The 12,247-nt window shown below is 45.8% G+C and overlaps 1 protein-coding gene across 2 annotated transcripts; it reads left to right on the forward strand.

Annotated features, from left to right (window-relative positions):
- Positions 1-7,284: 7,284 nt before the first annotated feature.
- CHST14 (carbohydrate sulfotransferase 14) lies at positions 7,285-10,730 on the forward strand. Of its 2 annotated transcripts, XM_044453819.1 has the most exons (2): positions 7,285-8,493; positions 10,614-10,730. In XM_044453819.1, the coding sequence occupies exons 1-2, from the start codon at positions 7,637-7,639 to the stop codon at positions 10,633-10,635; spliced, it is 879 nt and encodes a 292-aa protein (XP_044309754.1). In that variant the 5' UTR covers positions 7,285-7,636; the 3' UTR covers positions 10,636-10,730. The 2 variants fall into 2 exon arrangements, with proteins under 2 accessions (XP_044309754.1, XP_044309746.1); XM_044453811.1 differs by lacking the exon at positions 10,614-10,730 and having other exon boundaries at positions 7,285-10,586.
- Positions 10,731-12,247: the final 1,517 nt, after the last annotated feature.

The raw sequence follows: 12,247 nt of genomic DNA on the forward strand, positions 1-12,247 counted from the left end.
GTTTGGGCGTACGAGACCCATCGGTTCTAGCGAGCATCCCCAAGGGTGTGGGATCGTGGGAGGTGTAGATCACAACATTTGCAGGTCACAACAAGTTGCCACCTGAGCCTAGTTGCTAAACCAGACTGCTTCCTTACATCCAGTAGCTGCTGAAGTCAGATCAGTCATAAAGGAAATGGGCATAGATGACTCATAGATTTGTAGAACAGCCTTCCTCAACTGGAGCCCTTAAGTTGAGTTGGAATACAACTTCCCTAATTCCCAGATAAGATTGGTGTAGACCAGAACATAAGAATGTGAAATTGTGAAATCAGACCAAGATCAATCAGTTCCCACAGCTCACAGGCATGACATGAAGGCAAAATTCTTTCCCAAGAATGTTTCCTAGTATTTGGGATTTCCCAGGAGATAATCCTGATTGTAACTTCTTCATACACTTCCCCAACAGAATCCCTTTCTTGTCTCCAGTGCCATAGCCCTGCTGCTCAGCAGTTGCTCTATGTGTTTCAATATTCTAAATCAGGGGTGTCCAAACTTTTGGCTTCTCTGGGCCACTTTTGAAGAAGAACAATTATCTTGGACTGCACATTAAATATACAAACACTAACAAAACGTGATAAGCCAAAAAAAAAGTCTCTGCATAATTTTCATGATATCCACCACCACAGATAAGCAAAAACGTCTTCACATAATAATCCTAAGTATTCCGCAACCTGTTCAGAGAGTCTTTTAAAATCATCAAGCAGGTCCCAAGTTTGCAATCACTAATATAGAAAATGAGCATATCTAAGTAGTAAAACTGAAGCCACACATGCATACAAATAGTGAGAGCATATGTACATTTATTTTACATGACATTTATTTATTTATTTATTATTTATTAAAACATTTTTATGCCGCCCCATTCGCCGAAGCCTCGGGGCGGCTTACAACAAAAAGATTAAAATAACATTTTAAAATATATACAATAAAATACAAATATATAATATAAAACATACACTATAAAACAAGCTGCCCTGGCCAAATAAAATTCAAAAATATTAACATTTAAAATACTGCTTAAATAAAAAGGTCTTCGCCTGGCGCCGAAAAACAAATAACGACGGCGCCAGGCGGACCTCTCTGGGGAGCGCATTCCATAACTTAGGCGCCACCGCTGAGAAAGCCCTCCTCCGAGTAACCACCCTCCTAACTTCTTCCATGGAGGGCTCCCGGAGAAGGGCCTCTCCCGCTGATCTCAGGGGGCGGCTGGGCATATAAGGATGTAAGCGCTCCTTCAGGTAACCAGGACCCAAGCCGTCTAGGGCTTTATAGGTCATAACCAACACCTTGAATTGGGCCCGGACTTCAATGGGAAGCCAGTGAAGCTGACGGAGAACTGGAGTCATGTGAACATAACGTCCAGTCCCCGTCAGCAGCCTGGCAGCTCTATTTTGGACCAATTGAAGTATCCGGACCATCTTCAAGGGTAGCCCCACGTAGAGCGCGTTACAGAAGTCCAGACGGGAAGTCACCAACGCATGTGTCACTGTCGCAAGGCAGTCATTCTCCAGATAGGGGCGCAGCTGATGAATTAGCCGAAGCTGGAGGAAAGCGCTCCTCGCCACTGCTGTTACCTGAGCTTCCAGTGAAAGCTCTGGGTCGAGGAGCACTCCCAAGCTGCGAACCTTGTCCCTAAGAGGGAGTGCAACCCCATTCAGGACAAGGTTCAATTCACCCTCTCCGAAGCTCGATCCACCAACCAACAGGACCTCCATCTTGTCTGGATTGAGCTTCAGTTTATTGGCCCTCATCCAGCCCATTACCTCGGCCAGGCACCGGTTCAGCACAGCCACTGCCTCACCTGGATTGGTGGAAAACGAGAGGTAGAGCTGGGTATCATCAGCGTACTGATGGTTCCGCAGCCCACACCTCCTGATGACCTCTCCCAGCGGTTTCATGTATATGTTGAACAGCAAAGGGGACAAAATGGACCCCTGCGGTACTCCATGGCATAGCTGCCATGGCGCAGAGCCATAGTCCCCCAGCACCACCTTCTGGAACCGGCCATTGAGATAGGAGCGGAACCACTGCAAAGCAGTGCCTCCAACCCCCAATCCCGCAAGCCTATCCAGAAGGATACCATGGTCGATGGTATCGAAAGCCGCCGAGAGGTCCAGCAGAACCAACAGGGACGCACTCCCCCTGTCCTTCTCCCTGCACAGGTCATCGTACAGGGCGACCAAGGCAGATTCAGTACCGTACCCGGGTCTGAAGCCGGACTGCAATGGGTCCAGATAATCAGTTTCATCCAAGAGTGCTTGGAGTTGTCCCGCCACCACTCGTTCTAACACCTTGCCCAGAAACGGGATGTTGGCCACTGGTCTATAATTAGTGGCCATCTCTGGATCCAGTGACACCTTCTTCAGGACCGGTCGGACTACCGCCTCCTTCAAAGGGGCAGGCACCCGACCCTCCCTCAGAGAAGCGTTAACCACTTCCAAGATCCAGGTTCCAATCCCGTGCTTGGAATCATTTATTAACCAAGACGGGCAAGGGTCCAAAAGGCAAGTGGTTGGACGTACTTGCCCAAGCACCTTGTCCACATCATCGGGCCGCAGTAACTGAAATTCATTCAATAAATCTGGACCAGACGGCAGCGTTGGTGTCTCCTTTGAAACCTCTGAATCAATAGTGGTGTCCAGCTTGTGACGAATCTGAGCGATTTTCTCCCTGAAATGCCTGGCAAAGTCGTCACAGTGGGCGATGCAACACAATGTTGTCATCTATAAAGTTCATGCTCAAGAACTGTGCAATCAAGTTACAAAAAATGCAAAAAATGTTTATGATTCTATGTTGGGCTGCATTCATAACCATCCTGGGTTGCATGTGGCCTGCACGCTGTGGCCCTGTTCTAAAAGGAGGGTTCCAGGGAATTCAGGGAAGGTTTTTATAGTGAATCAGCCATTTATAAGTCATCCAGAATGAGCTGGGTTGCAATGGTAGCTACATTTTGAAAATGAGAAGTTTTGGGCCACAAGCTGCTTGCCTGGATTCTATTTTTCCTAATTCCTTATGCAGTCATGCTTCAAAGAATGGTACCGAAGGGCTATTGGACAGCACTGGTAGCTTCTGAATGGCGTTAGAAATACTTTGTAGTTCTAACTGAGACCAAGGCAATCCAGGGCCATTCACTGCCATTCTCCTTTGTATATCCCTATGGCAGCAGTGTGTGGTTAACCGCAATGTTATGATGCTTGGAGCAACAAGGTATGTAAGAACCATGGAAAGGAAAGACAGATTCTAGTATCTGCTTAGGACTGGAAGACAGAAATACTAGTCCTGTTTTGCTAGAAGCACTGACTGGGAAACTTTGGGAAATGTTGGATTTCATTCTGTCTAAAAATGCACAGAATTGTACCCTATGCCCCTTTTTAAATCCAAGTGTGCACAAAATTTGTGTGTTACATTTTGTCTAGATTAAAATAAGACAATAATAGACAGTATTTTTGTAATGTTTGGTTTGATTCTCTCAAATATTGTATTTATTTTGTTACTGTTCTCAGAACAGCTCAGGGTGTTGTAATTAAGAGATATCTAATTTTTACCCTCCCAACAGCCCATTGAGGTAGGTCACATTGGGAGAGGAAAGATTATCTTACAGTACCATGTGGCTCAACAAATATTACAATTATGATTGGCATCGCTCCCTCTCTTCCCCCCATCCACCTCTCATGTTTCATATCACCAGTAACTGTGCTGTGAACATTACATTAGAGCTTCATTACTCTTGTGAATTAGGACATCCTCCAGTGTATCACAGATATAAATAAGGACAGACTTGCATTGCATAAGCAGCAGTCCCTGCCAATAGATTGTGCTTGGGTAGAGGGTCCAATCCACATACAGTGTCCCAGACTGAATTATAAAATCCTCCTGGAACCTACTGCTTCCAAATCAGATTTGCTCAGTTGGAAAGCAGTTAGAGGTTTAGCTACCCGGACACTATACTTTGTGCCAACCCTTCAAGAGGCTCAAAGGGTGGTAACTAGGGGGAGAGCCTTTTTGGTGGTGGCCCCCCATCTTTAGAATAACCTCCCTGCTGTGGCCTGCCTGGCACCAAATTTGCTTTATTTTTGGCACCAGGTCAAGATAGCCCTCTTTGCAGAAGCCTTTAAAGATCTCCCTGGTCTTTACCCAGGTCCCTTTCATTCTTGGCCAGGTCTTTTTAATTATCTTTTTAATTGTCTTTTAATGTTTTATGCTATTTTAAATTAATTTTAAACTCTTGTTAGTTTTTTCATCTATTGTATTTTATTATTTTTACACCTTTTGTAAACTGCCCATAGAACTTTGGCTATGGGCAATCTAGAAATGTAATAAATAATAATAATGATAGAGGTCAAGAGTTAAACAAGAGTTTTAAAGTTTGTGGACTGTGAGTGATCCATTCTGATTAAGTTAGTCAACATGACCATACTTCCCTTTTCTGGTTATAATGAACCAAACAGGAAAGGAACTGTTTCATTTTCAAGAAGAAAAGAGTAAGTAGAGTCCTTTGACAGACCTGGGATGGAAGGCAGCAGAGTGACCATTGCAAGAACATGGGAACCTCCAGTTGTTTTGGGATGATAACTCCTGTCATTCCAGATCATAGACACTGGTTGTTGGTGCTGATGGGAGTTGTAAAGTGAAACATCTGGAAGGACCCAGGATGTGGAAGGCTAGAAGTAGGGAGAACTATGCATATATTAGTAGTAGTAGTCTCAAGACCAGTTCAGTGTATCTCTGATTGTTACAGTGGCTATATGTTGTTTCTGTTTTTGATGTTGTTGGTCTGTGTTTTGTTACACACGCACACACACGTACGTAAGGGAGAGAGAAAGAGAGAAGTAAAGAGGACTAAATCATGTGATTACCCTTTCACTTACTTGCGTATATGATTCCTGTGGGTGGGAAGCAGAAAGTTCACTCTGGAAAGTTCTGCCTGCTCACTCAGGCTGCCTCTCTCTTTTGGTAGCATGGTGGAAAGACTGAGTCCAGCAAGGCCACCCAAAGGGAGCAAGAATAACCAGAACCCCTGCTTGGCCATGTGCCCTTCCTCTGGGAGCACAGTGGAAAGACCTAGACCAGTGGTGGTGAACCTATGGCACATGTGCCACAGCGGGCACGCAGAGCCCTCTCTGTCGGCACGCAAGCCAAGTCACGCCAGCATCACCCCAGCAGCCAAGCATTGGATAACAGCGCACACAGGGGTCATGCACATGCTCAGAAAGGAGTAGTGGCACCAGGCGATGACGTCATGAGCCACGACTTATTTGCCGCAACTCGTCCGAGCTTTTGCACTGCCAAGGAGATACATACATACATACATACATACATACATATATATATTTGCTTGGACTGGCTGTCAGTTTTAATACATTTGTTTTTATTAACACAAGATTTTAGCTTTGAGTTTTCTTATGAAAAAATGAAATTTAATATCTAAGATTTAGCAAAGAGATGTTCTAATTAAGAGACGGAGATTCTTTTAATGTTGAGCTGTCCCCCTGGCATATTTGAGTCAAGGTTTGACAAATTATCAGCATGCATACAACAGCAAAGATCACATTAATTGTGCAAAAAGTATGCCAAATGCAAACTTTTACCTTTCAATAAAAAGCTGTTTGTATCATTGAAAGCTCTGTTACTGTATTTTTCTTTTAAGACAGAAGATGTTAATGTATGAGTTGTTTTTTTCTAAACTAAAACCTCAGTATTCAGGTTTTATTGCAGTGTTGGCACTTTGCAATAAATAAGTGAGTTTGGGGTTGCAGTTTGGGCACTCGGTCTCTAAAAGGTTCACCATCACTGACCTAGACTCACTCTCTCGCCAGCACATGCTGCCTGAACAGAGAGCACAGAGGAGCAAATGAGAGGATGGAGGGGACTTTTTGTGGCACAAGCAGGTACAGCTGCCCACTGAGAGTAAAGCCGTGAGGACTGGGCCCAGCAGGTCCTGTCCTCCCCACTGCACTAACCAGAGAGTATGAATAGGCTGAGCAGAGGCAGCAAGCTCTGGGAATGTTATGGGGCCTGCTCTTCTTCCCTGGTAGGGATGGAGGGGTGGGAGTGAAGTGATCCACCAGTTCTTGCTTTCCTCCTCCTGCTGACAGGGTAGACTTAGCCCAAGGGGATGTGAATGCCTATTGCCAAGGGTCCCCGAGCAGACTCACGCATTTGAGGATCAGGCTCCATGATTGCCCTCTTTTCCTTTAATTCTACCTCCAACAATCACTGGGTGCCATCCAAGATATTTGGACTTCAGTTCCCATCATACCCATCATTGGCCATGCTGGCTTGTGTTGACATGAGCAGAAGCCCAAGGCACCCAGAGCAGCCACCACACTGGGGAAGGCTGCACTAAGCTGTCTGGGGAGCATAAGTTGTAGCCCTCCAGACAGAGGGAAAAGATCCAAGTCTTGGCCCACAGCATTAAAATAGTAATGTACAAATATGCATATGCTAATTTAAATACACTTTACAGTCTCTATGCGTATCTTTAAGTCTTTGTCTCCAGTGGACACTCATATTTATAAAAAGTTATGTATGGACAAAGAGAGTGGAGCATTTCAGAAATCAGGCTTTCAGGTGGGGGGGGGGAAGGCTGGCTTAAAGATTCAAAGGAGAGGGCAGCAGGAGGTGAAGCACTTCAGCAAAAGGCTGCTAGTTGTGGGATGGGGGGCCAGACGCAGCAGAGATCATCAGGACCTCTGTACCTTTATTGCAGCAGGTGCCAGTGGAAAGGAGGTGGTGAGGCACCAGCGATTTGGGGCTCCAGCCTAGTGGACCTCGCCTTGTCCCAGCCTGTGCCCAAGGCGTTTTGTCTCACAACTCCCATCAGCTCCAGCCAATGCCGCCGCTAGTTAGGCAGAGCAGCAGTTGCTGGGCAAAACATCTAGAGCCTGGAGAGCCACAAGCTGCCTGCCCCGGCACAATCCCCTTCCTTAAGGGTGCAGAACCCGCAAAAAGCAGCACATGGAAGTGCCAGAGCGAGGCAGAAGTGCGGTGCGCGGGCAGCCTCAGCCGCGCACCCACCGTCTGGGCTCCGAAGGCGCCCCCTGCCAACTCCTCGGGCAAGTGAGGCGGATCGAAGGAGTATCGCCTTCCTCAGGCAGCCGCGTGGAGGAGCCGTTCCGCCGAGAGAGGCAGAGACACGCAGCAGCAGCGACGCTGGAAGCGAAGGAGGAAGAGGAGGGGGCGGCTCCAGCTCGTACCGGTCTACCCGCCCCGGCCGAGCCGTCACTGCCGGACTGCCGCTCTTCCCGGCTCCCAAGAAAGCGCGGCACCTCCGGTCCGTGTCTGCGGCTGCCCTCGAGGCTCCGCTGGAGGAACCCGCCGCCGCCCGCTTCTCCGGCTCCACTCCTCTCCGCATGGAAGGCGGCAGCTTGCGAGCCTTCGGGCCCCGTCGCTGCCCTTTCGGAGGAGCAGGCAGGGCAGGACTGAGTTAATCAGGGGAGCTTTCGAGAGGGGCATTGTCGGGGCGCGGCACCAGCCCCTTTTCGCTCAGGCCCGTCCGTGGAAAGCAGCGCCTGCGCCAGCAACACAGCATCACCCGTCGGCCAGGAGGTGGGAGCACGGCTGTTAGCCAGCCTCCAAGCAACTTCCACAAGCCATGTTTCCACAGCCCCTCATGCCTCTCGTGGCAAGAGGCAAGGAGATGGGGCCCACTTCCGTGCGCCGGGCCACCGTGTCTGCCAGGACCCGCTCCCGAAGTGCCAGTGGCACTATGTTCTTGCCATCTATGCTGATGTTTGCTGTGATTGTGGCCTCCAGTGGACTCCTGCTTATGATCGAAAAGGGGATTTTGGCGGACGTGAAGCCCCCACCGCTCCATCCCTCGCATGGGGAGCTGCCTTGGAGGAGGGTTGGCAGTGCCAGATCAGCATCAGAGGATGTGGACTACCAAGTACTGCAGGATATCCGGAATCGGACCATCCGTACTATGTGTGGACAAAAAAACATGCCTCAGAGTGTCTGGGACCTCCCGGCAGGCCAGAGGAGGACTGCACTCAAACACATTCTGGTTAGTGACAAACATCGTTTTCTGTACTGCTATGTCCCCAAAGTGGCCTGCTCCAACTGGAAACGGATTCTTAAAGTTTTGGATGGTGCATTGGAGAGTGTGAATATGAAGCTTAAAATGGACCACAAAAGAGACTTGTTGTTCCTAAGTGACATGAAGCCAGATGAGATCCGTTACCGACTAAAGCACTATTTCAAGTTCATATTTGTTCGGGATCCAATGGAAAGGCTTTTATCAGCTTATAGGAATAAGTTTGGAGAAATCAAAGAATACCAGCTAAAGTATGGCGTGGAAATCGTAAAAAGGTATAGAAAAAACCCTGGGAAAAGCACAGGTGATGATGTTACCTTCTCTGAATTTCTCCAGTACCTCTTAGATGAAGAAGTGGAGAGAATGAACGAACATTGGATGCCCATCTACAACTTGTGCCAGCCGTGTGCAGTGAGGTACGATTTCATTGGATCCTATGAAAGACTGAATGAGGATGCCAATTATATTCTTGAAAGGGTTCAGGCACCCTCTTTTATACACTTCCCAGAGCGGCAATCATGGTATAAGCCAGTGACTCCTGAAACTCTGCATTATTTTCTGTGTAACACTCCAAGGGGGCTTGTAAAAGAGCTCTTACCAAAGTATATTCTGGATTTTTCTTTGTTTGCTTACCCTCTACCCAATGTTACCAGTGAATTTTGCAGGCAATAAACTGTTCCACTGTGAAAAAATCCATGTCCTATGCAATTTCCTAATGTTATATATTGTATGAACACCTTTGACATCAAATGCCTTGCTATATATGCTGCCTTTAGCTTAAAAATAGCTTTAATTTTTATAACATATGTATATGCGTCATTGAGTTAAGCACACTTTTTTTATTTGGGGTGCGTTTTTTGTATATTTTAGGAAATATGCATTTTTGTAGAGTTACTAGAGCATCAACTGCAGGACAGTCACATTTTGAAAAGAAACTGCAACAGCAACAGCGCAAGATTTGTGGAGAGGGTTCAAGGGCCTCTACATGCAGGCCACATGCTTGCACTGTTGGGGCTTGTCCTGTGAGCGTAGCAATTTGATAGGTTTTTTATTACTACTTTATTTCAGTATTAAACATCTTGATATTTATGAGGTACTGTTTCTATTGGTAGAGTTATAGAGGATGCTGTCTTCATTTATCTGGCAACAATTCCCATTCAACTTGTTGGAATTACTTCTCAATAGATACATATAGGATAATGTTATAAGTTAACTACCATGTTTCCCTGAAAATAAGACTGGTTCTTATATTAATTTTTGCTCCAAAAGATGCACTAGGGCTTATTTTCAGGTGATGTCTTATTTTTTCATATACAACAATCTACATTTATTCAAATAGTCATGCCATCTTCTTCTGAAACATTGTCATAACACTCCAAACTCCGAATTGTGTTGCAACAGACATAATAAATGAGTTCGTCTGGCTGACGATGTTAACTGGAGCATATTTTGGGAGTAGGGCTTATATTACGAGCATCCTGAAAAATCATGCTAGGGCTTATTTTCCGGTTAGGTCTTATTTTTGGGAAAACGGTATTTTTCGCTATTATTTTCTATCATAGAAAATGTAATGCCCTGATCAAAAATTATGTATGTCAGCATCCCTTTGCATATGAAAATGTGTGACCCACAGTACTGAATTAGCAGGCATTGATATGCTCTTTCTTTAAGTACTTATTTGACTAGTTCAGCAAGTCATAGGAATTAGCATTTATAGAGCAACCATAATCCATGTTTACTGAAAAGTAAGTCCTACTGTATTCATTGGAACTTACTCAAGCTTTGACAATTGCAGCCTTTAAAATGTCAGTATGGGAAAACACATTCATACAGTTCGCCTGTGAAACAACCAAAACGTTTAGATAACCTGAGGTTCAAAGAAGCATTGTTTGTATAGTATGATATTGCTTTGAGAAAACAGAAAGGTGAGTGGATACTTCCAGACAGAGGCTCTTAGTGCATTGTGCAGCTGTGCCATTATTTTCTCTTTGCAAGATTTTCTGTGGAATGTAAAAAGATGGAAGAAGCAGTGGTAAAACATAGGAGGATTACAAGTGGAAGACAACAACTTCTGGACCCCGCTTCACCAAATTCCATGGACAAGGCAGGGCAGCTGCACAACAGAAAGCCTTATCTAGAAGTACTTTGTGTAAAAGCAGAGCTTTAACAAATTTGGAGCTTCGTATACTCTAAGTTCAGATAATGCAGTTTGCTAGGGTACTATCATATGTTCTTTGTTTTTTCCCATGAATATATACACTTTTTGTTAAAATAAAAATTAATATCTTTCTAGTTTATCTCGAAAATTACTTGTGATAGTGTACTTAGAAAACTAGAAAACCTGATTTCTCTAGGATACCTGTTGAAGAAAATTTGATTATTTACATGTATATGGCATTCTCATAGCTTTATATTTAAGTATTATGATTATTCACCATGAAAGAGAGTAGACAAAATGGCTCACACATGTTTATACCATTTTCTTTTAATAAAGTTTGTATGTAATGGTTTTATTGGATATTGTGTTTTACCTTAGGCTATGGAATTTGGAAAGATGAAAGAAGCAACCTCCAGTTTTCATTATTTGAAAAAGAGAAGCATTTTTCTTAACACTGCAGCCAAATTGGTTCTTAACTCAGGTTTAAGCAGTCATGTGTCCTCTTTTATGGAAGACTGCTCACAGTTTTGTAAGTTTCCTCTATTTGAACAGTCATCCAGTCTAAGTCCAATTTAAGACAAAGAACCATCGGAAGGAAGAGCTGGTCCTTGAAGTTGCCCATCAGCAGAACCTGGACAGCAAGCTGAGCAAAGCCTTTACAATCACCTGGTCACCATCTTCCACACTCTGGTAAGATGTATTGCATTTGCATCCATAATTATTACAAAATGTGCAACACTACATAAACATCAGTGTGCACACTTTTTGTGCAAACTAGTATCCTCTTTTATCCTGGATGCATCTTCTCTTTTTGTGAAGATTCATAATTGGCCACCCTAGGTGTCTGCAGCCTTTGGCATCATTTCACGTGCCCTCCAGAAGCAATCACTTAAACTTCTGGCAGGTGTGATGATCTGTCCCTCCCCAGGCATCCCACTAGGCAGGAAGGAAAGGGAGGGGAGCAAGGGTGGCCCCGCTTGCAGTTAGCTTTGGAATGCAGTTCTTAACAGAAACAAGGTTTTCTTCTCTTGCTCTTCCCCTTCCCCAGCTATCTTCAGCTGCTGTGCTAATACAATATGTTATGTGAAAGTGTAGCTTGCTAATCTTAAGGAATACACCAGCTGACTCTCCTTTCCCCTAACTAGGAAAAAAGAATTAATAAATTGCATTTCAGTAGCAGCACAAGCCACTGCTTTCAACCCTGCTGCTTATGCTTGGCCAGAGCACTGAGCTCCAACTAAATGCCTGAATCTTTCCGTGATTATTGCACAAGGCTGCTATACCTGTGCAAGTTGATTGGCATCCATGTTTCAACTGGCATCCTTTGACCTTGGATGAAGCAGGAAGAAAGTCCCTGTCAGCATCAACCATTTCAATTGTTTCCATGAAATATAGCAGTGTGTGATTTCTGGTATCTGTTTACAATGCTAAGTACAGTGGTACGAGCACTCGCACCTTGGCTCATGAACACCTTGGTTCACGAACAGATGGGGGCACAAACAAAAACTTTGACTTGGGTCGTGAACACCGCTTTGGATGGCGACCAAGATCACAGCCATCTCCCCCCCCCCCGCCCCGAGTGGGGAGACGGCCACGATCGCAGTTGCTTTCATGCAGGGAAGGCATGTGTGCTCAGAGGCCCGCTGCTGCAGGAAAGACAGGAGCAGCAGAGCCAAGCCGCAGGGGAGATGGCCGAGATTCCGCCTGTCTTTCCTGCAGGAGCGCGCCTCTGATCAGGCACGCCTTCCCTGCACAAATGGAACTGCAATCGTGGCCATCTCCCCACCTGCAACCAGCACGATCGCAGCCATCTCCCCACCCCTGAGTGGGGAGATGGCCGTGATCATGCTGGGGGCAGGGGGGAGATGGCCGAGATTGCGCCAATCTCTTCCTCCCCCAGTGCACCATTTGCGCCCTTCTCTTCCTCCCGCAGTGCGCTCGTGATCACCCGTCTCTCCCCCACACGCCCCAGCATGCCGGGATGATGGGTGTGTGCAGGGATGACAGGTGCT

This window comes from Varanus komodoensis, unplaced genomic scaffold (assembly GCF_004798865.1).
Source record: "Varanus komodoensis strain SLA01 unplaced genomic scaffold, ASM479886v1 scaffold10, whole genome shotgun sequence".
In the NCBI taxonomy this organism is placed as follows: Eukaryota; Metazoa; Chordata; class Lepidosauria; order Squamata; family Varanidae; genus Varanus; species Varanus komodoensis.